The sequence below is a fragment of the Glycine max genome, chromosome 7, assembly GCF_000004515.6.
Source record: "Glycine max cultivar Williams 82 chromosome 7, Glycine_max_v4.0, whole genome shotgun sequence".
In the NCBI taxonomy this organism is placed as follows: Eukaryota; Viridiplantae; Streptophyta; class Magnoliopsida; order Fabales; family Fabaceae; genus Glycine; species Glycine max.
In genome coordinates this window covers 10,479,916-10,507,708 of record NC_038243.2, presented here as the reverse complement: position 1 = coordinate 10,507,708, position 27,793 = coordinate 10,479,916, and the positions used below count along the sequence as shown (strand labels likewise).

At 35.2% G+C, this 27,793-nt stretch overlaps 3 protein-coding genes across 4 annotated transcripts; 1 reads left to right on the top strand and 2 right to left on the bottom strand.

The window, feature by feature from the left end:
* Positions 1 to 3,147: 3,147 nt before the first annotated feature.
* On the top strand, positions 3,148 to 6,549 carry LOC100784990 (putative receptor protein kinase ZmPK1). Its single transcript, XM_003530128.5, has 2 exons — positions 3,148 to 4,287; positions 4,754 to 6,549. The coding sequence occupies exons 1-2, from the start codon at positions 3,339 to 3,341 to the stop codon at positions 6,268 to 6,270; spliced, it is 2,466 nt and encodes an 821-aa protein (XP_003530176.2). The 5' UTR covers positions 3,148 to 3,338; the 3' UTR covers positions 6,271 to 6,549.
* Positions 6,550 to 6,877: 328 nt separating this feature from the next.
* On the bottom strand, positions 6,878 to 12,863 carry LOC100815266 (vacuolar-sorting receptor 1). 2 transcript variants are annotated; one of them, XM_041016990.1, is made up of 12 exons: positions 12,302 to 12,863; positions 10,743 to 11,441; positions 10,194 to 10,282; positions 10,020 to 10,089; positions 9,853 to 9,936; positions 9,575 to 9,651; positions 9,387 to 9,468; positions 9,200 to 9,282; positions 9,031 to 9,097; positions 8,507 to 8,641; positions 8,076 to 8,182; positions 6,878 to 7,210 (listed from the first exon to the last, which is right to left on the bottom strand). In XM_041016990.1, the coding sequence occupies exons 1-12, from the start codon at positions 12,591 to 12,593 to the stop codon at positions 7,115 to 7,117; spliced, it is 1,881 nt and encodes a 626-aa protein (XP_040872924.1). In that variant the 5' UTR covers positions 12,594 to 12,863; the 3' UTR covers positions 6,878 to 7,114. The 2 variants fall into 2 exon arrangements, with proteins under 2 accessions (XP_040872924.1, XP_003529053.2); XM_003529005.5 differs by having other exon boundaries at positions 8,513 to 8,641.
* A 7,140-nt stretch (positions 12,864 to 20,003) lies between these two features.
* LOC100786566 (putative receptor protein kinase ZmPK1) lies at positions 20,004 to 22,586 on the bottom strand. The gene has a single exon (XM_003530130.5). It carries the CDS (start codon positions 22,584 to 22,586, stop codon positions 20,160 to 20,162), a length of 2,427 nt encoding a protein of 808 aa, XP_003530178.3. The 3' UTR covers positions 20,004 to 20,159.
* Between the last annotated feature and the right edge of the window lie 5,207 nt (positions 22,587 to 27,793).

The window sequence follows — 27,793 nt, the reverse complement described above, 5'->3', positions numbered from 1 at the left end:
TGCAAAAATGTTGTTGGCATGGGTTGAAAACACAAGGTTTTGTCTTTTGCGGGTAGGATGAGTCTCATTAACTCAGTTTTGTCATCATTATCTTTGTTTTTTCACTCCTTTTTAAATTACTAAAGCTAGTGGGAAAGTCTCTAATTTCTATTCAAAGAAATTTTTTGTGGGGTAGTGGTGAGGGAGAAAGGAAGATTTGTTGGGAAAGTTGGAATGATGTTTGTAAACCAAAAACAAATAGAGGCTTAGGGGTAAAAAACCATTTTTGTGTTTAATGATGCGTTATTGACAAAATGGAGATGGGAGTTATTGAATGAGAGTGGGCTTTGTGGTGTGAAGTGTTAAAGCCAAAATATGGGGGGTGGAGAGGGATTGAGAGATGAGGTATCAGAAACCCTGTCTATTTGGTGGAGAGAGATATATAAGTCGTGTGGAGGGGCTAATGATCTAAAGTGGTTTGATGAGTCGGTTGAGAGGTGTATGGGGAATAGGGATGACATTTTGTTTTGGAGGGATGTGTGGTTGGGCCAGCAATCAATGGTAGATAAATATCCAAGACTTCTAATTTCTAAATTCTATACATAAGGATGAGTCTATTGGAAAGTTCATTAGGTGGGTAGGGGATAGTTGGTTTTGGAACATGCAGTGGGTAGACCATGGTTGTTTTTGGGAACAAGAATTGCTCCAAAATTTGCAGAGGGATTGGGAAGGGGTTACGTTGCAAAGATCCGTGTGTGATGCCTGGCGGTGGACACATACAGCTTCTGGAGTGTTTACATTTAACTCGGCATATAGTGCACTGTATGGTCATTTGTTTGTATCAAATCCCAATCCCATTTTCCATCATATGTGGGATATTAAAGTTCCACCTAAAATCCAAATTTTCTTGTGGCGAGTGATGAGAAACGGGCTCCCAACTCGGCTTAACTTGGGTGAATCGGATATCTGCAGGGAGGGGGAGGAAATCTTGTCGCATGTTTGTTTGAATGTTCTAAATATCTTTATCTGGAAAGTATGTCATAACTGGGTTGGAGTTTATTCTGTATTGCCATCATCTCCACAGATGCACTTTGAGCAACATGTTCTTTCGGTCAGCACACTAATTAACTTGAGATGGCAAGTTATTTATTTATTTGGTGCAGTTTGGCCTGGGTGCTATGGAACTTCAAGTATAACATGATTTTTAGAGACAAATTATTTTGTAGGGATGAAATTCTGCAACAGGTTTTGATTGGACAACTTTGATGTTTTGGAATTATACTGCATTGATTCGGTCTCAAAATGTGCAGAGGCAATTTATGTCGATAGGATTGGGTGGGATACACGTGAAAAACACAACTTGGATCAGAGAGGGAGAGTGGTTGCATTTTATTTATGAGAATGTGCTTATAAATAGGATGGAACCATTTCTACAATTATAGTGGATCTTAGTATTGGGCTATGCTGATCGACCCAGGAGGATAGACATTTTGTAATTTGTTTTTTATATGTACAAATATATTTTTGCTGACAAAAAAAAAAGAATTCATAATGAAAAATATAAAAACGAACGACCAACGCCCATGGTCAGTTTTATCTGTGCACTCTCTAAGAGTCATTTTCCTTAAAAAAAACTCTCTAAGAGAACTTGTCTTTCTTCTCTTAAATAAAAAAGCAGCACTTGTCTTTCTTTTATATTCATAGGAGAATAAAATTGAAAGGATATGTGATGACATAAAAATTAAAAACTGTATTTTTTGTTGAATATATATTATTTTTTATTTTTGAGTCTTTCATGTCTTAAAATATCACATTTTCAGAACGTTGAAAACAGGAAAGCATATGAAAAGTGCAAACAAGACCAGAATGGTGATTGAGTGATTCGCACGATTCACGTACTAGGCTACGTTGTTGCTCAATGTCAGCCTTTTAGAACATAGAGATGATATATAAGAAAATAAGATTTAGACATATATATAATCTTTTTTTTTTTTTACTGCAGACATATATATAATCTTGTGTATGTGTTCTTCTGTTATCTATTCATATATCTATTTACATCAGGAAAAGGCGAAAATTAAAGATGAAATTAGGAAACAATTCACATATCTATTATTAGGAAAAGGAAAAAAGATGATAAAATTAAGAAGCAAGTTAAGAGACATGTTTTATCTCGTTTTCTAATTCACAGAAATAAAAAATTCTTATTAAGTAGACTCCACTTGCTTTTTCTTCCTCTTCCTAGTTTTCCTTAACTAAAAAATAGCTAAGCATAATATTTATTATGTAAAAATATAAACATTATTAAATATGTAAAGAAATCATTTCCTTTGTATTAAAGATTTTTTCCTTCTCTATTTCTTATAACTCTAGATAAAAACATAACATGTGTGGATAGAGAAAAAAAAGGCTTAATTATATTTTTAGTCTTAATTATAATTATACAATTTTGTACTCTTAAATTTAAAAGAATTGTTTAATTAACTTTACTTCTTCATTTTATGATTTTTTTTTTCCTTTTCCTAATGTAAGTAGATATATGCATAGACAATAGTCAATAGATAATCGAAAAACATACAAGATTATATGTCTAAATCTTAGTTCTTATCTTCTTATATATATATATATATATATATATATATATATATATATATATATATTATATTCAAAAGCTTGACATCGACCAACAACGTAGACTGACATGTGTATCACTCGTCTATTTGATCTTGTTTTCACTTTCCCCGTGATTTCCTATTGTCAATATTCTGGAAGTGTTATACATATTTTAAGAGGTCAAAGATTAAACTTGTCAAAGACTCAAAAATAAAATAAAAGTCCATTCAAAGAAATAAAATGATGTTTTAGTTATGCATACTAATTTTTTATTATTAATATTCAAATTAGATATTTTTTACCACAAGTGCCTTTTTATATTTTTCATTTTAATTACTTACATATCAGTGCATCACCATGCCGCGTTTCATGTTAGGGAAAAAATAATTTTTAAACAATCTTGAGTTGATAAATGATGTAATATAATAAGAAAAAAGATTAAAAAAAATTATTAACTGAATGTTTAATTTTTTTTATCAAAATATAATCACTTTTATATTTTTTAATTCTTTCATTTTGAATACTTAACATGGGCGTTTGAGCACAGCACAAGTTACGTAAAAGCCATAGAGTGACTGAGAGCACTAGCATAGTCGCATTGCATGTCAAAATGGCCTCGTCAACACTCTTTTTTGGCTTTTCTTACTTGGCTGATTTTCAGAATTCAAGGCCATTGACTTGGTCTTCAAAATTGAAATGCTCTTTCGTTTTTATTTTATCATTTTGAATACTTACATGACCATAGTATGCGAATGGGTTTTTCCACATTTTTACTCCCTCTTCTCGTTTCTCTAATTTTCCATAATTTTCAGCACTCATCTTCATTCTCCCTCTCCGTGGAGAAATTCAAAGAAGATGTAATAGTGTCATCACCAAAGGGCAAATTCACTGCTGGGTTTTACCCTGTAGGGGATAACGCATACTGCTTTGCCATATGGTACACACAACCACCTCACACCCTTGTTTGGATGGCCAACCGGGACCAGCCGGTCAACGGAAAACGCTCTACCCTTTCCCTTCTCACTACCGGTAACCTCGTACTAACCGATGCCGCTCAGTTCATGGTATGGTCCACAAACACCGCCACCTCATCCAAACAAGTCCAGTTACATTTCTACGATACCGGTAACCTCGTTCTCCTCGACAACTCCGACAACGTTGTTGTTCTGTGGCAAAGCTTCGATTACCCAACGGACACGCTTCTTCCTGATCAAACTCTCACCAAGAACTCCAACCTTATTTCCTCGAGAAGCGGAACCAACTATTCTTCTGGTTTCTACAAGCTCTTCTTCGACTCCGATAATGTTCTCCGCCTCATGTACCAAGGTCCACGTGTTTCAAGCGTTTACTGGCCAGACCCTTGGCTTCTTAACAATAATTTAGGTATTGGTGGTACGGGTAATGGTAGAACCTCTTACAACGATAGCAGGGTTGCTGTACTAGATGAGTTTGGCCACTTTGTTTCTTCGGATAACTTCACTTTCAAAACAAGTGATTATAGGACGGTGCTCCAACGTAGATTGACGCTTGATCCCGACGGTAGCGTGAGGGTGTACAGCAAGAACGATGGAGAAGACAAGTGGTCCATGTCAGGGGAATTCAAGTTACATCCCTGTTATGCTCATGGGATTTGTGGATCCAATAGTTATTGCAGATACGAGCCAACAACCGGTAGAAAGTGTTTGTGTCTTCCAGGTATAAGAGGAAAATTATGGGCTCAATGATAAGTGTCTTTTATTAGGGGAGAAATTTTTCATGTTTGGGAATCATTCTTAATAAAAAAAAGTAAAATTTTTACATTTTCGTGTGAAAGTTTTTATGAAAAATTGATTAAAAACATTTTCAAGAAAATATTATTTCTTAAAAATGTTATTTTAAAATGCATATTAAACCTTCAACCTATGATTTTTGAAAAATTAAAAATTTCTCTCCTATCAAAGTCCCTTTAATGTAAAATGAAACTTTGTTCAATAAGTTTCAATTTATGTGTCATTTTAATTTCTTGATATATTTTTTATTCCTATAAATCAAATAATATTAAAAATTTATAATAACTTAGACAACTTTTTCAATTCACATTGAGACTTTCTTGATATCTTTTACTATAAAATCATATTATTTTCTTTTTTTAAAATATTTATTTAGAAATTTATCTAAACAGATCATACCTTGGTTGATAATCAAGACTGGTCTCAAGGTTGCACACCAAATTTCCAACATTTGTGCAACGACAACAACACCAAGTATGAGTCTCGCTTCCTGGGCATGTCCCTTGTTAGTTTCTATGGATACGACTATGGTTACTTTGCAAATTACACCTACAAACAATGTGAGAATCTGTGTTCGCGATTGTGCCAATGCAAAGGGTTTCTACACATATTTTCAGAGGAAAATGCTTTCTTTGAGTGCTACCCAAAGACGCAGTTACTAAATGGGAATAGACAAATGGATTTCAAGGGATCATTCTTCCTGCGACTGCCTTTGTCCCATGAAGAGTATGAGAACCCTGTCCAAAATAACGACAATGGCGGCTTGGTTTGTGGGGGAGAAGGTGGAGGAGCGAAACTACTGGAGAGACAGTACGCGGAAGAAAAAGAAAATGGATCGGTGAAGCTCATGTTGTGGTTTGCGAGTGCCTTGGGAGGAATTGAGGTTGTGTGCATCTTTCTGGTGTGGTGTTTCTTGTTTAGGAACAAAAATCGGAAATTACACTCCGGTGCTGACAAACAAGGCTATGTTATTGCAACAGCTGCAGGGTTTCGGAAATTCAGTTACTCTGAGCTGAAACAAGCCACCAAAGGCTTCAGTGAAGAGATTGGAAGGGGTGGTGGAGGTACTGTGTATAAGGGTGTCTTGTCTGATAATCGAGTTGTGGCAATAAAGCGACTGCATGAAGTAGCAAACCAAGGAGAAAGTGAGTTCCTAGCTGAAGTAAGGATAATTGGAAGGCTTAACCACATGAACTTAATTGGCATGTTGGGGTATTGTGCAGAGGGTAAGCATAGGTTGTTGGTTTATGAGCACATGGAGAATGGTTCTTTAGCTCAAAACCTCTCATCGAGTTCAAATGTTCTTGATTGGAGTAAGAGATATAGCATTGCTCTTGGAACGGCAAAGGGTCTGGCCTACTTGCATGAAGAATGTCTGGAGTGGATTTTGCATTGTGATATTAAGCCCCAAAATATACTTCTTGACTCTGATTACCAACCCAAGGTAGCGGATTTTGGCTTGTCTAAGCTACTTAACCGGAACAGCAACCTCAACAATTCAAGTTTCTCAAGGATAAGAGGAACAAGAGGTTACATGGCACCGGAATGGGTTTTCAACTTGCCAATCACTTCCAAGGTGGATGTCTACAGCTATGGCATTGTTGTCTTGGAGATGATAACTGGAAGGAGCCCAACAGCAGGTATCCAAATCACAGAATTAGAAGCAGCATCACATCATCATGAGAGGTTGGTGACATGGGTGAGGGACAAAAGGAGAACAAGATCAAAAATGGGATCATCATGGGTGGATCAAATCGTTGACCCTGCTTTGGGATCAAAAAACTATGACAGGAATGAAATGGAGATATTGGCAACGGTGGCTTTGGAATGTGTAGAGGATGAGAAAGATGCGAGACCTAGCATGAGTCAAGTTGCTGAGAGGCTCCAAAATCATGAACCCTATACGTGATGGTTTGAACAAAGAATAGCCATCTCTCCCATGTCCGTCACTTCCCTTGTTTATCATCCATGGTTCCAGCTCCTCTAATTTTTTGGTTGGTTTTGTCTATCATAAATTGTTTGTTTGTGCCTTGTGGAAAATCTTCAGTTGTTGTGCAGTTTAATGCTGCTGTTGTATCAGATTCTAGTGTTTGGCAACCTATGTTGTTACAGTTGCAGGAATTATTCTGTAGTAGTACCCCCCTTGTATTACAATATTTGCATCAATTGCAACCTATTTATTATGATACTGATACAAAGCATTTATCTCTATCGATAGTTAGATTTACCTAAGTTCTCTCTTGAAACTAACATGATAGATTCCATTAACAGGCAAGAACTTTGTTCAAAGTTTAAGTTTGGTCCCGACGCCTGAGAGCTTTAGAATTATTTAGTAGGTCCATCGACAGTGACAAACTAAGGATATTATTCATAACATTTACAAATTGGTATAAAAAATAAATAATAAAAGCTTGCAAAATTGATAGTCTCTACCAAAGTCTCTTTCCATGCCATATCTAACATCCTCAGTTGAATAGAAATATGGTGCTAACTTTAAGTGGCCTAAATTAGTAAAAGGACATGCTCCCACTCTGAATGATACTTCCTCATAAAAAACAAACCATTCATTTTGAGGGAAGAAAAGGAGAACAAAATAAGAAAAAGAAATGGACAGAGAAAGACACTCAGGCTAAGGATGGTACTAACTAAGCCTCGGGTTAAACAGCTTGTCTCCATGTCAATAACTAAACAACTGTAGAGGATGTCCCATTTATCTAATTCATCTTTGAATAGAAATGGCATTCCCTGACCTTCTAGACATCTTCATGAGCTTGACTAGAAATCTCCGGTTGATTATCCAAGGGCATGTATTGGGCCATAATTGCCCTTATCTCAGAGTCCATATATCTCTGCAGAAAATTATTTTCTCATGTAATTAAAAGAGTTTAGGATGTCAATGCCCAAATTATACCTTTGTATAATAACTATAATATCAGGATAAAAAAAGACAAAAAAAATGATTGTCATTTAACCAAATTGCAAATCAGAAGAACATAACACATGTACTTGATCTGTTTAAAATATTTGCTACTTAGAAGTCTGAATTTATTTTAAGTTGTTTGTTACTTTTAAAATATTATTAATTGTTTTTAAAATTCTATTAGTATTTTGTAGTATGCTCACTAAATGGCATGAGAAAGTATTAATGAAGTGAAGGTATTGTATGACTTCATTAATTCTTATATAAAACTTCAGACAGTTATCTTGAGACACTATTTCATATGTGCTTCACCTAAACTTCTTTGTAGTGCTTGTTCAGACACTTAAACTTGATGCCACCAGACCCTATGTGGGCTGCATCTTGTTCATATATTGTACACCCTTCTTGGAAAAAAACCTTATATACCACTTAGGGAGTGCTGCATCAGCTTGTGACACTTTGGTCTCTAATTTTAACTGCTAAGTTGAATTTTTTTATATTAACCATGGTTAGTTGGCATACATGACACATATCGAGTATTGCAGTGTAACAATATTGTCTTAAACTAGGTGTATCAAGGAAACTCTCATCCTTCTTGACTCTAATCGAAGAGCCTTACGCCAATACAACATGCTACTTCACTTCAACTTTGGGAAAAAGGGATTTTTATATTTTGAAGACTATAAAATTGAAATTATTCAAATTAACATAATAGTTTTTTAGCTATCTGCCTTAAGGAATTTTTTTGTCGAAGCCACACTGTTAAAGGACAACCAAATCAGCAAGAATTATACCTGGATTCTGTACTTGTAAAATGCATATCCACTGGTACCAGCAATACCCAAGACCAGAATAACCATCCAAACAATGCCCCCACCAGCCACTGAAGCAGCATATTTACCTGCATATTTGTAAATGTAACGTGTGAAATTTGGTTAAATTATTTATTTTTAATACTCTCAATAGTTATGCAAATAGTATCAGCATAGATAGTTAGAAAGGACAGAATAAAGTTTAGAAACCTTTAGGAGCCTACATATAGGATAAATAGAGATGAAATGCCAAAGTGAGCACTATCGAGTGACAAGGGCACAGTCATGTTTTCCGTGAAGAATAATCTATCAAATTTTAATGAGTGCACAAAATCTGCTAATGAAGTAAGGCAGTCTTAAAAAGTGGCATACAAAAAGAATTAGAAAAACTTAAAAAAATAAATAAAAAAAACCCTCACCAATACACATGTCATTTTCTCGCGTGTAGAACAAATCATCACTACACGTGCATTCATAACTTCCCCAGGTATTTTTGCATTGGCACTCTGGGCACTGGCACACCAATTTCTCTTTGCACTCATCCACATCTACAACATAATCAAAACGAAAAATATTAAGAGAAAAAACCTTGTCAGATTTGCAGAATAGCTAACTATATGATCACATTCAAGCATTCTGAAAAAGTTCATTAAGATAAGTAAACTTCTCTGATGTATTTTTCATTCAAAGGGAGGTACCAGAAGAGTAATGTTCTACATATATCCTCTTACACTAACCTATTGATTCTCCAAATACCAAATAAAACATTAAGTGAAATGTAAATATATTTGATATCTTGGAAACATAAGAAACAACATTCAAATATTCAATACCTTCTTTATCAAATAAGTTTGGAGGTTTTATAGGAAGATGTTGTAGGAAGATTTAGAATTATTTGTATTAGAACAGTTCAAACAAATTTTGGACGTCAATGTACCTTCACAGGAGTGGACACCATCACCCCTGAATCCAGGTGGACACTTGCAACCTTTTGTGTGGTCATCCTGCATAATCATTTAAGCAACAAGGAAACATTTATCAGCATTAAAAAAGAAAAAGAGCATACAAGCAAGATCATGTAAAAGAGGAAGCAAAGGATTACTTACAATACAAGCAGAGTAGGACCTGCTTCCTTGGGTTTCCTTCCAACAACCTCCATTGTTGATTGCACACCTCAAGGCGCCTGTAGCTGCTTAGAAATACAAATATGTAAAGGTGGGTTTATGTTTTGAAATTTATAGCATGGAGATGACTTGATGAAGCAAATAATCTAGATTAAAGAAAGTGATTTACCTTCACAGTGGGTGTATCCATCCCCAACAAACTGCACATTTTGTATAATAGGGCATTCACATACTCTTCCTCTGAAAGTGTCCTATAATTGGGAAAACAATTAACCAGAAGAGCCTGATCCCGCATGTATTATAGTAATATAAACATTTCACAAAAATATGGCTGACACGATTGAGTTAACTAAATACCCTGCATGCAGTAATGTTAGCAGCTTTGTCCTGCCAACAACCACCATTGTTTTGCAAGCACTCATTTGTTTCCATGTCTGCAAAGAATAATCAATGGTACCTGATATCAATTCTTTTATCCAAAATAAGGGAAGATAACGCACATTACACATTGCCAGGTGAAAGATGAGTTGCTTGTAAAAGGCACATAACTAAGGAGGTAGATGAGATTTAATTTTTTGATCTTCTCCTAGGATTTTTGGTAGGTAGGGGGAGAAAAGAAGAAATGGAAAAAGGACCTGGAGTTAAACAAATTGATGGCTCAGTGGTCTCTTGGAAACCTGAACAGATTGCCTTGAGTACTGCTGCTTTTGACAGCTTACCTAAAAGCAGTTAAAAATAAAAATTATACAGCAGAACAAAGATAAAAAAAACCATCAAGATGTCCAGAAAGTTTGTCTCAGACCTCTATATTGTCTGCTGTTTATAATAAGAGTAGGTAGTATAGTAACATCCCCACGATCGTTGTTGCCAATCTGAAACCAAAGTCATAAACCAACAGAATGGCCTAATTAGAGAACAAGAACAACCCTAATAGAATGCCATCAGAATTAAGAATTTCTCCTCCTGTAAGACCAACCTGTGCATCCTGTTCAGCATTAAGAACAGGGTTGTCGGCATTTGCACTAGGATTTCCAACACAATCTTTAATTTCCTTCAAATCAACACCTGTAAAGTATATGGGGAAAGAGTGAACAAGCAAGCAGCATACCCCAACTTAGAATAATGTAACAACATTTCCTCCAGCAAATTTGAGATAACAAATGAGAAGTTTACTTAAATTTATGCCAAAAGATAAAGAAAGATTATAGCTATGACTTGATTTTTATGTTGATTTTGAGGATAATGGAAGTGATATTTGTATAATGAAGATACAAATTTGCTTTTGTTTCACATATACACAAAAGCTCCAGCATTTGAAAAAACCGTGAAACTTCTTAAAGCAATGACAAGAGAACTAAAATCAATAGTTACATTATCATATTGTGCCAAAGAAAAAGCATTGTATGATTTTTCTTAATACATCATAGATTGGTAAAGTTTTGCCATACACTCAAAATAAAACAGCAAAGAGAAACACAAGCCCACTGCAAAGTATGTTCCAAGAAACATGCAGTATCCAACATACCAAGAGATTTAATAACTTGATCTGAGCATTCTTCAGTGTACTTATTCTCTCTCATTGGGCAGCGGATTGAAAAGTCAGTCACGTAGTCCCACCATTGCCAAGGCTTTCCACTTTCATTTGCCACTTTAAAGAAGCATGCTTGACGTAAGTTTTGGATAACAACATCTCTACCATTGTACCCTCTTTGGAAATGTAATTCAGGATCTGGTGCACAGTACCTCCCATTATTTATGCACTGGGACTTGCACTGTTGGCTTAATATAAATGCTTCTGGGCAATACCAAGTTATATAGTGAGGGGTGAACTTTGTAAACCCTTTCTGCTCAAGTAACTGAGCTGCACCTTTAAAGCTCTTGACAAAGTTAATTTCACTTTCACACTTTGGTCCACACTCATCATTGCTACTTGTCCAAAACTCATACTCAACTCTCTCATCAGGATGTGGAAGAGCCTCTCTCCAATCAAGATTTACATTAACCATAGCCCCGCTAGAGAGAGCCTGCTTGATTTTATCCCCTAGTGATTTGCTGATAAGGGCAGAAGGAATGCTGATCTTCTCAATATAATCATCATCTTTAGCACCATTCCCTTCTTCAGGAGTGTCCATGGTGATCAATGGTTCTTCCCTGTTATCTGCAACAAGAATAGCTGCAGCTCCACCTTTCTGTGCATTCCACGCCTTTAAAGTGAAGTAGCAATCTACCAAAATAGAAAATAAATTTTACAGACTTGAGCCATATTATTGGAATATTTCTAGCAACCAATGATATAAAAAAAGTGGCACCAATCACCACACAATAATGTGATGAATAAAAGGTACCAAAATTTTCCAAAATCTGGCACAACAACTTCCATTGAACTTTACATCATATCAAGAGTCAGAGGACCTTCTAAGTTTGTGATACCTACTAAAAAACAGAATATTTCTAAAACTAATGTCTAGACACTAAATCGATTGATTAAGATCTTTTTTGTTATTTTCTTTTGTCACATCACCACCGTATCAATAGGAGACAATTGAACTAAAATATCATCAGCGATTGGGAAAGTTACCCCAAAGTATCCAAGTCATGCCATAAAGTGCATAAAAGAAAAGAATGCATTGCAATGCACAGAAGATTCAAAACTCCCAAAACTAAAACATTCCATGGAACTGTATGTCCAAGAAAAACTAATACACACCCCATTGTACCTGACTGACACTGTATTTCAGTACACATTTACCCTCTTAATAGAAAAGCCCATGCATATAAACAAAACAAATACTAAATAAACCACATATTTGACAAAACTTGTGCTTTTGAACAAAACTTAGATCCAGCTCCTTATATTCTTTTGTTGCAATTTTCTAATTACAATTGGAGTTTCACCCGGTTAATTTACGTAATAAAGGTTTACATTATGGTCAATATAAGTTATTGAAGTGAAACTCGAATTCTGGTTGGAGAACAATATTAAAAATACTTAAACTAAATCTAAGTTTTATCGTGTACTTTTTTTCCTTTGTTGGCATATTGGAAAACTCAAGAGTATTGAAAAGACTAAAGGGTATAGCTAACCTCCCCGATCAACAAGAACAAAGGTGGGGAATGTTCCTGGCTTGGAACTCAACGAGGCATCAAAGTTTCTACATCCATTCTGATTGGACTTGGGGTACACCACAGAACCAATCATGGTTCCACCATACTTGGGGACCCCAAAATTCCCAATGGCACATTCATATATACCCCTCAATGATTTTGGAGAAGTGATTTTCAAATTGTTCTTCTCCACAACAAACCTCCCCACACAAGACCCACAAAGCAAAATCCACACACACCATAAAAAATTTTGCTTTGCCCTCATTGTCATGTGCTGAACTCTTCCACTTCAATAGAGAAAGATCTCAATCAACAAAAAAGAAAAAGAAAATAAAAAAAAGGGAAATTCTGTTTTATTAGTCCAGTTAACAACAACACCGAAATTCAAATAGCTTAGCTAAGTGTAATATTATGCATGCTACGCTAAGGAACGAAACTCAGATTAGGAAAATGAAAATGGAGGCCAAAAGCAATGGCTTTAGTGATTGATACGTGGGAGAAGAGAAAATAATCCAAATCCAAAACCAAAAGGCGAAAGAAATGGACAATGGGGTGGACGGGTTAGTTACGTTCAACGATAATTGCAGTCATCACAATATATATATATATATATATATATATATATATATATATATAACTTCAGATGATTTCAGATGGACTATGCTAACTATCCATTCCAAGTTTTTATTCGGTAAAAATGTAAAATGTGGTTTTGTTCTTTGTTAAAATATAGCTAGGTAAGTTTACATACTCGTTAATTTTTTTTATTTTATATTTTATTTCTTATTATAATTTTTAAAAATAGTTTATATCTTAATTTATTGATAATATGACATACATCTAAATACATTATGATACATATCACCTCAACATGATCACTAGGATACATTATTAGATAAAATAAAACAAAATTAGACAACAAAAAAATGGATCAATTTGGCCCATCCCAACGAGCCAACAAAACATAACCCGTAAGGAAATCAAGCCAACCTAGGCTAGATGACTTTTCACCCTTTGACTTGCGGGGCTGGATAAGCCATTTAACAACTCTAATTAAGTGAATATAATGCTTAAACTTAAGAATTCTTATGCAATTTTACCATTGTAGAAATTGACTTGACTATTTTTATATAACATTTGTTTATATAAAGTTCTTAACTATTCTTATGAATTGAGAGATAATTATAGGAAGCATTTTATACATCGTATCACTAAAGAAAAGAATCTTTAAAGTTCTTAAATCTCACATGATATTGTAAGGTCCACTAAAAGTGAACTAACTAAACAATTTTACTATGAGTGCACCATTGGACAAGTTAATACATGTGACAGTTTAGTCTAATTTTAACAAAGAAGCTTTTTTTTTTATATTTGTATTGTGTGTTTGGATGAGTATTAATAAAATTAACTTTAAATAAAATTGATTTTGGTTGTAATTAATTTTATAAAGTAACATGATTCATGTTTCTCAAAATTACCGAAGTAGACAATTAGCATCAAATTGCTCCAAGAGATAACATCAATGTGCATTTTTTTTTTAATTTTCAGGTTCTATCATCATTTCATCATTATTTATTTACTATGCCAAATTTATTTTATTTATTCTTATACTTTGTAAATAATGGGTTATATAACAGATAACAAAATAACACAGTAAAAGATTGGACAATCTGTAATTATATTGATGGAAGAAATGACAAATTACAGATAAAATAAAGATAGAATGTATTGATAGTGATAGCTATCAACCCAAAGCACTAACGGCTTCCTTCACCTCAAGGTGATCTCATTTCTCTCTCCCAATCCCAAAATCTCCCCTCTTATTCTCTCTTCCCTCCGCACACTAAATACTAACTACTTCACGTGCTCATCATCACCCTTTTTGCCAGCTCATCCTCTTTCATTCCCTTCCCACGTTTCCTCTTGTAAACTCTCCAAAGCTGGGGCTTATAATTCTCCTCAAGGCCCACTTCATTATTTTTGTTTCTATCAATACCACCCTCCTTAAATCCAGCCTTGTCCACAAGGCTAAAATCTGGAAATTGTCCTCGTATGACAGCATCGTCTTCCCAAGTAACATCCTCACTAGACTTATTCTTCCATTGAATAAGGCTATGAGGAATTGAGACACCCCCCTGTGTGATCAGCCTTGAGCCAATAACCTTCTCTGGATATATGTCATCAACAGGACCAACCTCTAATTCCTTGGGAAGTTCTCCTAACACAGAATAATTCCCAATAGCTTTCTTCAATAAAGAGACATGAAAAATAGGATGTATCTTAGACTGTTCTGGTAACTGTAACTTATAGGCAACTTCCCCCACTCGAGTTATAATCTTGAAAGGGCCATAAAACCGTGCAGCAAGCTTGGCATTAATCCTTTTTACCACAGATTGTTGTCTGTGAGGTCTTAATTTTAGAAAGACCCATTCACCCACCTTGAATTTCACTTCCCTTCTCTTCTTATTTGCATACGTTTTCATTTGTTGTTGTGCTCTCAACAAATGAGCCTTCAGCTGATTCAGAGCCTCGTCTCTTTCACTTAATTCCAATGCCACTGCAGCCACCTTAGTCTCATTACTTAGGAAACGAATGATACTTGGTGGTTGCCTACTATATACGACCTCAAAAGGTGTCCTCCCTATAGATACATGAAATGTGGTGTTATACCAAAATTCAGCCCATGGAATCCAATACGACCATGTCTTCGGTTGTTCAGAGGCAAAACAACGCAAATAACTCTCTAAACAACGATTAGTAACCTCAGTTTGCCCATCCGTCTCAGGATGATAAGCAGAACTCATGTTCAGTTGAGTCCCTTGCAACTTAAATAGCTCCGACCAAAAGTGACTCACAAATATAGGGTCTCTGTCACTGATGATGCTCATAGGAATCCCATGCAAGCGCACAACCTCCCTAACAAACAGTTCAGCAACAGATTTGGCCGTGTAAGGATGCTTCAATAATAAAAAGTGACTATACTTTGAGAGTCTATCAACCACTACCAAAACCGCTTCAAGCCCTCTAGACTTTGGAAGACCAGTTATAAAGTCAATTGAAAGGTCCTCCCAAATGGCATTGGGAATTGGCAAAGGTTGTAGCAATCCCCCAAGTGAAGTAGCTGCATATTTCTGTCTCTGGCATACATCGCATGCCCTCACAAAGTCCCTGACCCGTCTTTGCATTCCTGGCCAATACAAATTAGCTGCTAACCTTCTATAAGTTCTTAAGAACCCCGAATGACCTCCCATAGGTGTCTCATGAAACTCTTTCAGCAGCAGAGGAATAGAAGGTGAATTAGGAGACAACACCAAACGAACCTGATAAAACAAAATACCTTGTTGCACAGTAAAACCAGCCTTCAAATCAGGATTCATTTGAAGTTCTTTGACTATCTTCTGAAGCATTGTGTCCTGCCTGACTTCCTGCAACAGCTTCTGTCCATCCAGCCAAGTAGGATAAGACAACAACGCAGAAAATTCCATGTCACCATGACACCTTGACAAAGCATCTGCCGCCTTATTCTCTAACCCCGGCTTATATTTAACCTCAAATTGATAGCCCAAAAGCTTGGCCAACCAGCACTGTTGATCAGGTGATGTCAGTCTTTATTGTAAAAAATGTTTCAAACTTTTATGGTCAGTGTAAACCACAAAGGGCCTGCCCAACAGATAGTGCCTCCAGTGTTGAATAGCTAAGACTAAAGCCATGAGCTCCTTTTCATACACAGATTTTGTTAAATTGCCCTCTGATAAAGCTTTGCTAAAAAAAGCTATAGGCTGCCTCTGCTGCATCAAAACAGCACCAATTCCTCTCCCCGCCGCATCACATTCCACTTCAAACAGAATAGAGAAATCAGGTAACACTAGTACTGGAGCTATAGTCATGATCTGCTTCAGATGATTGAAAGCCTCCAGAGCATCTTTTCCCCAAATAAAGTTATTCTTCTTAGTCATTTCAGTCAACGGTTTAGCAATTTTACCATAATCCTTGATAAATTTTCTGTAATAACCCGTGAGACCTAAAAACCCACGTACTCCTTTGACATTCTTAGGTTCAGGCCACTCCATGATACACCTAATCTTCCCTGGATCTACTGCTACACCCTCACCAGAAATGATATGACCCAGGTAGTCAATCTGTTTACATCCAAATTTGCACTTTGCCTTATTAGCAACAAAGCAATGCAATTTTAGAACTGTCAACACTTGCTTCAAGTGCTCTAAGTGTTCAGTTTCATTCCGACTATACACAAGAATGTCATCAAAGAATACCAACACAAAGCTTCTAAGATAGGGTCTAAAAATATCATTCATAGTGGCTTGGAACGTGGCTAGAGCGTTCATTAATCCAAAAGGCATAACAAGGTATTCATAGTGCCCATTATGAGTCCTAAAAGCAGTTTTCTCAACATCATTTTCATGGACACGAATCTGATGATAACCCGATTTTAGATCTATCTTAGAAAAAATTGTTGCCCCATACAACTCATCTAGCAACTCATCGACAATAGGGATGGGGTACTTATCTGGGACAGTAGCTTTGTTCAAAGCTCTATAGTCGACACATATACGCCATGAACCATCTTTCTTCTTGACTAAGATTACTGGACTAGAAAAAGCACTCATGCTTGGTCGAATCATTCCCGCAATCAACAACTCTGTCACTTGTTTTTCAATTTCTTCCTTTTGGTGATGTGGATATCTATATGGCCTCACATTAATAGGACCATGCTCTGGGAATAACTTGATCTGATGCACCTGTTTTCTTTCAGGAGGCAGTGTTATTTTCTCTTGGAACACATCAAAAAATTGACCCAACAGTTTAGTCACTTCCTCATGCCCAACTTCTGATGTTGCCTCTACTTCATCATGATTAGTCCACCACCAATCTTCACCACCTCTCCTGTGTTTGTCCTCCAAGAAAGATTGTAAGCACCCTTGTCTCCCTTGGAACCTACCTTGAGATTACAGATTAATCATCTTTCCCTCATATAAAAACTGCATAGAAAGATCCTTCCAGTCCACTACCACTTTCCCTAGAGTACTCAACCATGATACCCCTAACACCACATCCAAACCTCCCAACTCCAGCACTAAAGCATCAACCACAAATGTTTGAGAACCCAAACTGATCCTAACTCCCTCACATAATCCTTTAGAAAGAACCTTATGACCATCTCCCAATCTGATCGTTTTAGCTGCCATAGGGGTAATTTGCAACCCTAAAGCAGTAGTTATTTCTGGGGATATGAAGTTATGGCTAGCTCCACTATCAATTAAGACCACCACTTCGATGCCGGCAATCTTTCCATCTATCTTCATCATGTGAAATTCCCCCATACTCCCCATCACTCCAATAATTTTGCATTCAGCTTCTACATCTTCGTCTTCTTCCTCAGTCTCCACAGTTTCGATGGAAACAATCTCACCTTCTTCATTTACCCCTTCACCTTCTCCCAAAATGAGGACACGTATTGAACGTTCAGGACATTTGTGAAGAGTGGGATGAAATTTTCCTCCACATTTGAAACACAGTCCCTTAGCTCGTCATTCTGTCATTTCATCATTTTGAATACTCTGAACTCCCTTCCACCGTTCTGAAACTAGCATGCGACGATCATTTTCACCTTTCTTTCCTGTCGAACTCAAAGATGAAGTGGAAATAAGGTTTGACGAAATTGAACCCGTTTTCTGCCCTGGGTTGTTCCAACCCGAATTTGAAAATCGGGTAGAATCTGTGTGGGCCTGATTTGACCCGCTCTGGAATTTGGACGCTTGCTCACCCCATTCGTTTCGGCCCAAACGATAACCCACCGACTTCTTCCCATAACGTCTTTCACCACCATCGTCCTCGTCCTTCAGCTCATCCTCAACATCCTTTGCCATCCTCATCATTTGCATACGATTCTGAGGATTTAAGGTTCTCACTCTCCTTCGAATTTGAACTTTCAACCCACTCATAAAGTACCCCAGGTACTGCTCCTCAGGGAGTCGTCCCACCTGTGACGACAAGAGTTCAAACGCTTCGACAAATTCTTCCACACTCCCTATTTGTCTCAACGTCGACAATTCTTCAAAAGGATTCTCTAACCGCCTCCCACCGTAACGGGCGATCAACGCTCATTTCAGTTTCTCCCACGATAACTCGTCCTCCGTTTCCATCAAAAGATTGAACCAGTGAACGGTTGAACCTTCCATGCTTAGGCGCGCCAATTTCACACGCATCTCCTCCGATGTGTTTTGAACATCAAAGTAGATCTCAGCTCGTGTAATCCACGCTACTGGGTCCTCTCCTTCAAACAATGGAAGCTTCACCTTTTTCCCTGCAAGACGAGACTCACTATGTGATGAATCACCCGTAGAGTCCTCCTGCCTCGCTGTCTTCTTCCCCATCTGTTTGCTTAATTCTGTCATGATCGCACTCTGCTGTTGCATTTGTTGCGCATGTTGTTGCATTTGCAAAGCAAGCTCCTGCAGCGTCATCGTCACGTTTTCAACCTGAGTTTCCAAAGCTTCAAGTCGGTCACCCATCCTTGTCATGAACAATCTCTGTCACAGAGAGCGATTTCAAATCCGGCAGGTCGGACCAATTGATGGGTTATATAACAGATAACAAAATAACACAGCAAAAGATTGGACAATTTGTAATTATATTGATGGAAGAAATGACAAATTACAGATAAAACAAAGATAGAATGTATTGATAGTGATAGCTATCAACCCAAAGCACTAACGGCTTCCCTCACCTCAAGGTGATCTCATTTCTCTCTCCCAATCCCAAAATCTCCCCTCTTATTCTCTCTTCCCTCCGCACACTAAATACTAACTACTTCACGTGCTCCCCATCACCCTTTTTGCCAGCTCATCCTCTTTCATTCCCTTCCCACGTTTCCTCTTGTAAACTCTCCAAACCTGGGGCTTATAATTCTCCTCAAGGCCCACTTCATTATTTTTGTTTCTATCAGTAAAAATAGAAAAAGTCAAATAGATGGTATGAATTGGATTTTGAAAAAGTAAACAAAAAAGAAAAGTTGAAAAGTTAATTCAATTCCAGCATACTTTTCAAAGTGGAATATGTGGCGTCAATTGTGATACAGACTTCTATTTGCACATAACTTGGTAGAAACTAGCAGCTTTTTCCATATAGGAAGGTTCATCGTGGACTTGTAATTGAGAGCGTGATCCAAGGTTGATTGGTAGTCTTAGTACACCTTCTGGTCTGTCTGGAATTTACTAATAATATAACATTTGCATACCTAAAAATATCAATCTCAACACGCTGTTAAATTTCTTACTATCTATAAAAGAAGTATAAAAACAACTTAGTAAAAAAGTGGTTCAATAATTAATCACCTCTAGATGTTGAAAATACTAACTAATAGTCCAAATTTCAATCAGTAATGAGCGAGAAGAATAAAATTTAAACGAAGATAAATTTGTCATAAGTGAATGTTAAACATAATAACACATCAAGATTTTGTAAAACCATATATCTACATATCACTATATCTACAAAATTGTTGTCATAATTTGAAGGATGAATATGTACGAATAACTAATTTATGATAAAATTTGTAATTATAGAAGAGAGAAAGGGGGTTAAAGAAGCAAAATAGTAGGTTGCAATTGATGGAAATATTGTAATACACAGGGTCTACTACTACTACTAAATAATTCCAGCTACTATAACAACATAATACTGTAGCCACACTAGAATCTGATACACAACATCTGCATTAAACTGCACTACAAATTGAAGATTTACCGCAAACAGACAATTTATGATAGATAAAATCAACCAAAAAAACAAGAGTAAACGGATCCGTAGAAGTGAATCAAGAATCATTTTCGTGATTTTGGAGCCTCTCAGCAACTTGACTCATGCTGGGCCTCACGTCTTTGTCTTCGTCTACACATTCCAAAGCCACCGTTGCTAATATCTCCATTTGATTCATGTCATAGTTTGATCCCAAAGCAGGGTCAACGATTCGATCCACCCAAGTTGATCCCACTTCTGATGCTTTCATCTTTTTCTCCCTCACCCAAGTCACTAACCTCTCGTCATGATGCGACTCTGCTTCTAATTCTGTGACTCGGACACCTGTTGTTGGGCTCCTTCCAGTTATCATCTCCAAGACAACAATTCCATAGCTGTAGACATCCACCTTGGAAGTGATGGGCAAGTTGAAAACCCATTCCGGTGCCATGTAACCTCTTGTTCCTCTTATCCTCGAGAAGTTTGAATTGTTGAGGTTGCTGTTCCGGTTAAGTAGCTTAGACAAGCCAAAATCCGCTACCTTGGGTTGGTAATCAGAATCAAGAAGTACATTTTGGGGCTTAATATCACAATGCAAAATCCACTCCAGACATTCTTCATGCAAGTAGGCCAGACCCCTTGCCGTTCCTAGAGCAATGTTATACCTTTTACTCCAGTCAAGCACATTCGAACTTGAATCTAGGTTTTGAGCTAAAGAACCATTCTCCATGTAGTCATAAACCAACAACCTATGCTTACCCTCTGCACAATACCCCAACATGCCAATTAAGTTCATGTGGTTAAGCCTTCCAATGATGCTTGTTTCAGCCAGGAACTCACTTTCTCCTTGGTTCGCTACTTCATGCAGTCTCTTTATTGCCGCTACTCGATTATCAGACAAGACACCCTTATACACAGTACCTCCACCACCCCTTCCAATCTCTTCACTGAAGTTTTTGGTGGCTTGTTTCAGTTCAGAGTAACTGAATTTCCTAAACCCCGTTTCAGCTGCAAGAACATAGATTTGTTTATCAGCATTATTTTTCCTAAACAAGAAACACCACACCATAAAGATGCACACGACCTCAATTCCTCCCAAGGCACTTGCAAACCACATCATGAGCTTGACCGATCCATTTTCTTTCTCTTCCACATACGGTCTCTCTAGTACTTGCACTCCTCTGTTTCCCCCACAAACCAAACCAATATTGATGGTGTTCTCGTCATAGTCATGCATGGACGAAGGCAGTCGCAGGATGAATGATCTCGAATAACCCGGTGTACGATGGCCATTTAACAACTGTGTCTTGAGGTAGCACTGACCATTAACACCGCCTTGCCCCGAAGAGCTGTGTTGAAACCCTTTGCATTCGCACAATCGCAAGCACAGATTTACACATTGTTGATACGTGTGATTCAGAAAGAAGCCATAGTCGTATCCGTAAAAATCCACTTCGGGTAACTGCAGGAAGCGAGAATCTTGCTCAGTGTTGTTGTTGCGGCACCAAAGTTGGAACTTCGGTACACAACCTTGAGACCAGTCTTCGCTATCAAGCCATCGATACCCTGGAAGGCACGAACACTTTCTTCCACTTGCTGGTTCATAACTGCAAATACTGCTAGGACCACAAATCCCATGAATAAAACAAGGTTGTCGCCGAAATATTCCTGATACCGACCACTTGTCTTGTCCGTCTTTGATGCTATACACACGAACATTTCCGTCGTGATCGAGTGTTAATCTCCGTTGGATTATCATCCCGTAATCACTTGTTTTGGAAGTGAAGTTATCAGAAGAAACCAAGTAGCCGAAATCATCTAGCACAACCACCCTACTATCGTTGAAAGTGTATCTACCATTACCAATACCATAATCGATATTGTTGCTCCGAAGCCAATCATATGGCCAGTAAACGCTTGAAACTTGAGGGCCCTGGTACATAAGGCGGAGAACATTCTCAAAGTCGAAGAAGAGTTTGTAGTAACCAGAAGAATAGTTGGTCCCGCTTCTCGAGGAAATAAGGTTGGTGCTCTTGCGGAGAGGTTGATTAGGAAGAAGCGTGTCCGTTGGGAAATCGAAGCTTTGCCACAGAAGAGCAACGTTGTCGGAGTTGTCGAGGAGAACGAGGTTACCGGTGTCGTAGAAATGTAACTGGACTTGTTTAGATGAGGTGGCGGTGTTTGTGGACCATACCATGAACTGAGCAGCATCGGTTAGTACGAGGTTACCGGTAGTGAGAAGGGAAAGGGTAGAGCGTTTTCCGTTGACCGGCTGGTCCCGGTTGGCCATCCAAACAAGGGTGTGAGGTGGTTGTGTGTACCATATGGCAAAGCAGTATGCGTTATCCCCTACAGGGTAAAACCCTGCAGTGAATTTGCCCTTTGGTGATGACACTATTACATCTTCTTTGAATTTCTCCACGGAGAGGGAGAATGAAGATGAGTGCTGAAAATTATGGAAAATTAGAGAAACGAAAAGAGGTAGTAAAAATGTGGAAGAAGCCATTCGCATACTATGGTCATGTAAGTATTCAAAATGATAAAAATAAAAAGGAAGGAGCATTTGAATTTTGAAGACCAAGTCAATGGTCATGCATGGCTGAGGATCCTCTCCCCCTGCACACGGTCTCCAGATTCTCCTGCTTAATTTGAAGACCATTGAATTACTTTAACGGTTTAGATTATAAGACTAAAAAAGTTTCATTTTTATAACAAAATTGCGAATTTCATTTGGACTCTGTGGTGTACGAATGAGCCTCTGCCTCTGCCTCCCTCTCTCCCTCTACAGAATTTGCTTTTCACTAAACTCCAAACTGTAAATCCTCCCACATTTTTACTTATTGTATATCTTTACATTTATTTTTTTATTTATAATATATTTGAATTTAAATTTTAATATTAATCTTAATCTTTTATATTGATTTAGATGTCAACCAATATCAATATTCATAATAAGTATGCTCTTATTTACATTTATCCGAATTTTCTTTTTAACCTCATTTCATTCATTATTTAGATTTATCTTAACAATATTGCTTAATATTGAAAGATATACCCACTATTGAATGTAATTAGTTAAATATATTTTTCAAAAATTTAAATAATTATAAATATATTTTATAATTTAAGACAACATTCTTATATATAATTAATTTTTATATTTTAAAATAATTTTAATTACCTTAATTAAAATATAATCATGTGTTGATAATAATTAATTTCATTATTTCAAATTAGAAAATATATTTGTTCTAATTACCTTAATTATTATATTTATATAATTTTGAATTAAAAAAATTCTAAAATGTCCTTGCTTAATTGCATAAGATTTCTCTGTTAGACTTATTTACTTATTATAGTAAAGATTTTAAAATAATTTTTTTTTTAGATTATGTTTGGCACAAAACTAGTTAAAAAAATTAACTAAAATTTGATCAATTCTTTTTTCTGTCATTAAGGTAGAAAGCTTAACCAAGAATTCTCTTTCTTTATCATCAATCGAATCACTATTCAAGATCTAGGATTCTATTTTATCATCAATCTAATCACCATTCACGTTTTTTATTTTTCTTATCAAGGAATATATTGTTTTACTTGGATGACCTAGATGTCTCGTATTTCTTGAAAAAGCGATTCGATTGATGGGATTTGGCATAATACTTATGGGATTGATGAGATTCAAATATTTCTTCTTAAAACGTATTATTTTGATCCCATAAGTGGGACCACCACTCCATAGCATGTTGCCACCAAAAGCATAATTTCGTATCTCTTCTAAAAAATCTCCTAATTGTTCCAGAGCAACTAGATGAAAAACTAGCTAGCTAGTTGAATCATAAGTAATTGATAAAATTATCTGTTGAAATAGTTAAAAAATGTAAAATTACATAAAAGATACAAATAATAAAATTTTACCTTAAGTAGAAAAGATTAAGAAGGAAATTTAATAAGTGTTTAAGGACAAAAAATATATATAAAAAATTAGAAGATAACGTTTTAAAATATGTTACTTCAAGAAGCGTCTTATACAACGCTAAAAACTACTAAAATGTTTGTTTATCAAACAGGAAAACATGTTTTTCAAGTAATAAAAAAAGCTAGAAGTTAGCTTAAATGTCTTTACTCTTAGGCTATATTCGACAAGACATTTCAACGAGTTTTTAGTTTTATTTACCAGCTGAAAAACGTATTTGACTATTTGATAAACAAGTGTTTTTTAGTAATTTCTAACATTTTTTAAAACCCTAACTTCTAACTTTTATATTTTCTTCCTTTTTATCCTCCGTATATTTATCAAATTTCTTGAATAAATCATGATTTTATTATTTATGTTATTTTACACTTTTAAACTATTTCAACAGTTAATTTTATCAAATACTTATAATTTAATAAATTAATTTTAGTCTGTAGTTAATTTTGTCAAACAAAACTAGCTAAAAAGTAATTGAAAATTGAAAAGTTAGTTAAAAGTGGAAAAGTTAGTTGAAAATTGAAAAACTATCTGATTGAATCATAAGTATTTGGTGAATTATCCGTTGAAAATATAAAATTACATAAAGGAACAAAATAATAAAAGTTTACCCTAAATAAAAAAGATTAAAAAGAAAATTATATAAATAAATATTGAAGGATAAAAAAAATATAAAAAAAGTTAGAAATTAATGTTTTAAAAAATGTTAGTAACGTTTCAAAAAATTCTAAAAATTATTAAAAAAAATTATTTATCAAACACTCAAACAATTATTTAGTCAATAAAAAAACTAAAAATTAATTAAAATACTTTCTGAAACACACTCTTCGTCATTTTATAATATTCTGTGTAATATTTTTTTTTCCTTAATCCTTATTCCTTATAGCTACTTAGCTATCTTTTATTAATAAAGCTAAGTAGTCCTGCTTAGATTTTTTATTTTCCCCAATTCTGCATGCATTCTCCCGCCCATGATGTGGCATTTACATATGAAGCTATCCATGCAGAAAAAGGAAAAATAATTTTTATTATATTTAAATGTCATGCATGGATGAGCATAAGGTGGTGTTAACTCCTGTACAAGACTATACATGTCCATAATTAATGGACTCTTCATTTTTGTTGCAAATAAATGGCATGTTGCTGCAACGAATTATAATTCAGCCTGTTCATAATTTTATTGTTTCCAAGAAGCTTTTTCTCATTCTTCTATTAGGTTACTTCTAAAGTCAACTAATAAAGAGTATTCAATTTGCTTATTTTTCCAAGATTAATGCATGCCTTTTTAAAATAACATCCAAAGGTGGAAAATGTTCCATTCTCCAACAACACTGCACGCCATTTTTGAATTCAAGTGGCTAATTCCATTTGGATTTATTTTCATGTCTACGTATGATTGAATTATAAACACTTAGAAAAATGAAATTCTCTGTTTTTCTTATTGTGTGCTTATATTCTAGTTTCTCATTTGAAAAACGTAAAGAAAGTCACATTTGCTTCTTCTAATTCATAAATCCTTCGTATTTCAATTTTCAGGTTCGTAAGATATAATCTTAAAGGAGGTATGTTGTGCTTATTCTTATCCCGAGTAATGATTCTGATATTCAGTTGTAATTTTTGGCTCTTAAGAGATAATCTTAAAGGAGGCATGTTCTGCTTATTCATTTGGATATATAGATTCTGCACATTCTTTCATGTTTTTCTTGGCCTATTTATATTGGTCTAATTTGATTGCATCAATAGTGAGCTATAATTTTCATTTAAAAAGTTACAGAAGTTGTAGACTTTGGACCTCATTGAACATCTACTTCAAGTTCAACTACAAATGTTCTATACACCGAAGTCTTTTGAAATTTGTAATAGATGGATTCATTGCAGACAACTATAAAATCATTTTATGGTTGTACATCATCAGGGTCGTTCATGTTAGCATGATACGAATAGGAAGGATCTGAATAAGGAATATTTTCTAATTTGTAATGTGGATTGTGGTCCTTATCCTTTTTAACATTTAATTACACTACTAAAATAATATGATTCTAGATCGATTAATTTAGACATTTGACGACGGTTATTAACTATCATAATAAGAGATGTTGTAAAAAATATTTCATAAAAAATCGTCTTACAAAAATGTATTCTTTTAATACAGTTCTTATTTAAAAATCATTTTTAGACTGATAGACTTTTTAAGACGATTTTTTTAAGAATCGTCTTAGAATATCTTTTTTTTATTAAAAAAAAAGTAAAAAAAAATTAAGACAATTTTTCTAACCATCGTCTTAGAATTTACTTTTAAAAAAATAAAAAAAAACATTATTATTAAGAAATTATATGGATAAGACATTCAATTTTTTTAATCACCTGACAAAAAAATAGCTTGAATGTATGGGAAAGGACATCCATAAAACATACTATGTATACTAGGTGTAATTTAATATATTAATATTAATACTGATGCAAAAAAATATTTTCAATATTCACAAAAATATCTAATGGTTACCAAAGGAAAAATTTGAAATAATGGCAAACATAATAATTATAATTATAAATCATCAAATCACAAATAGTTGAAAAATTATTTCTAAAATATACATAATATATACATTCTAGAAACTAACTTTTTGAACAATGATGATTTGGAAATTAGTTTCTAGAAAGAGGTATTTTTAGAATAAAAGATTATGAAAAAACTAAAGGGTACCTTTAGCAATTAATTTAGGTGTATTTAGCAATAGCCTCCCGCTTATGGTTATTAGCCCAAACATAATTAATTCAACATTTATTAATTAAAATATTTAGAGGCACACAAAATATATAGTTTAAACATTTTTTAGGTTTACAAGCTATTGTATCTATAATAACGAGTAATCTTGAATGAGAGTCATAGTAGACTATATAATTGAGGTGTATTCAACATTTATTGAACTTAGTGTTGTATAATTTGACATAATAAATGAAACAAAATGGGTTGGGTCCAGATGCTAAATTCAAGTTGATATAGTTTTAGAATCTCCTGTAGAAGTATATACAATATGAAGTTTTGATGATGCCAAAAATAAACACTTCTCAAGTTTGATCCAAATCAAGAATCAAGAAGAACGATGAACTTAGTCCATAGAATTTTAAAAAGAATTTCTTAGATGATGCTACACAGGTTTGGTTGAGGAAAATATCTTCCAAATCTTTTTATTAAAACTATGTTTTCAAAATAAGATGTTTTTCTCTCTGGTAATCGATTACCAGAGGATGTAATTGATTATCAGTAGCTAAATGCTTTCTGAAATAGTTTTACAAATTTTGAATTTGAATTTTAAATTGTGTAAGGGGTGTAATTAATCACCAGAAGTTAAAACTGTTTGTAACAGCTTTTAGAAATTTAAATTTTAAAAGCCTGTAATCGATTACAACAGTTGTGTAACCGATTACCAGACACGGAAACTTCAAATTTCAAGTCTGAAACTCTTCAGAACTAACTGTGTAATCGATTACCACATTTATGTAATCGATTACCAATAAGGAAATTTTAAAAATAACTCCCAAAAGTCACAATTGTTCAAAAAGGTTTTGAATGGCCATCAAAGGCCATCAAATATGTGACTTGGGGTTCGAATTTCCTTAGAGTTTTTTTGAACAAAATTGTCTTATCCTCTCAAAACCAAATTGTCTTATCCTCTCAAAATATTCATTGGCCAAACACTTGCTAATTCAATAAGGAATCTTGAGTGATCTTCATATTGTAA

Bases quoted from the DNA above. Each gene is read 5' to 3' on its own strand.
- LOC100784990 (XM_003530128.5), top strand. From the start codon at position 3,339: ATGCGAATGGGTTTTTCCACATTTTTACTCCCTCTTCTCGTTTCTCTA. The intron at 4,288-4,753 runs GTATAAGAGGAA...TTATCTAAACAG, and splicing joins AAAGTGTTTGTGTCTTCCAG to ATCATACCTTGGTTGATAAT.
- LOC100815266 (XM_041016990.1), bottom strand. From the start codon at position 12,593: ATGACAATGAGGGCAAAGCAAAATTTTTTATGGTGTGTGTGGATTTTG. The intron at 10,090-10,193 runs GTTGGTCTTACA...CTTTGGTTTCAG, and splicing joins ATGCTGAACAGGATGCACAG to ATTGGCAACAACGATCGTGG. The intron at 9,098-9,199 runs GTAAGTAATCCT...ATGATTATGCAG, and splicing joins GGTCCTACTCTGCTTGTATT to GATGACCACACAAAAGGTTG.
- LOC100786566 (XM_003530130.5), bottom strand. From the start codon at position 22,586: ATGGCTTCTTCCACATTTTTACTACCTCTTTTCGTTTCTCTAATTTTC.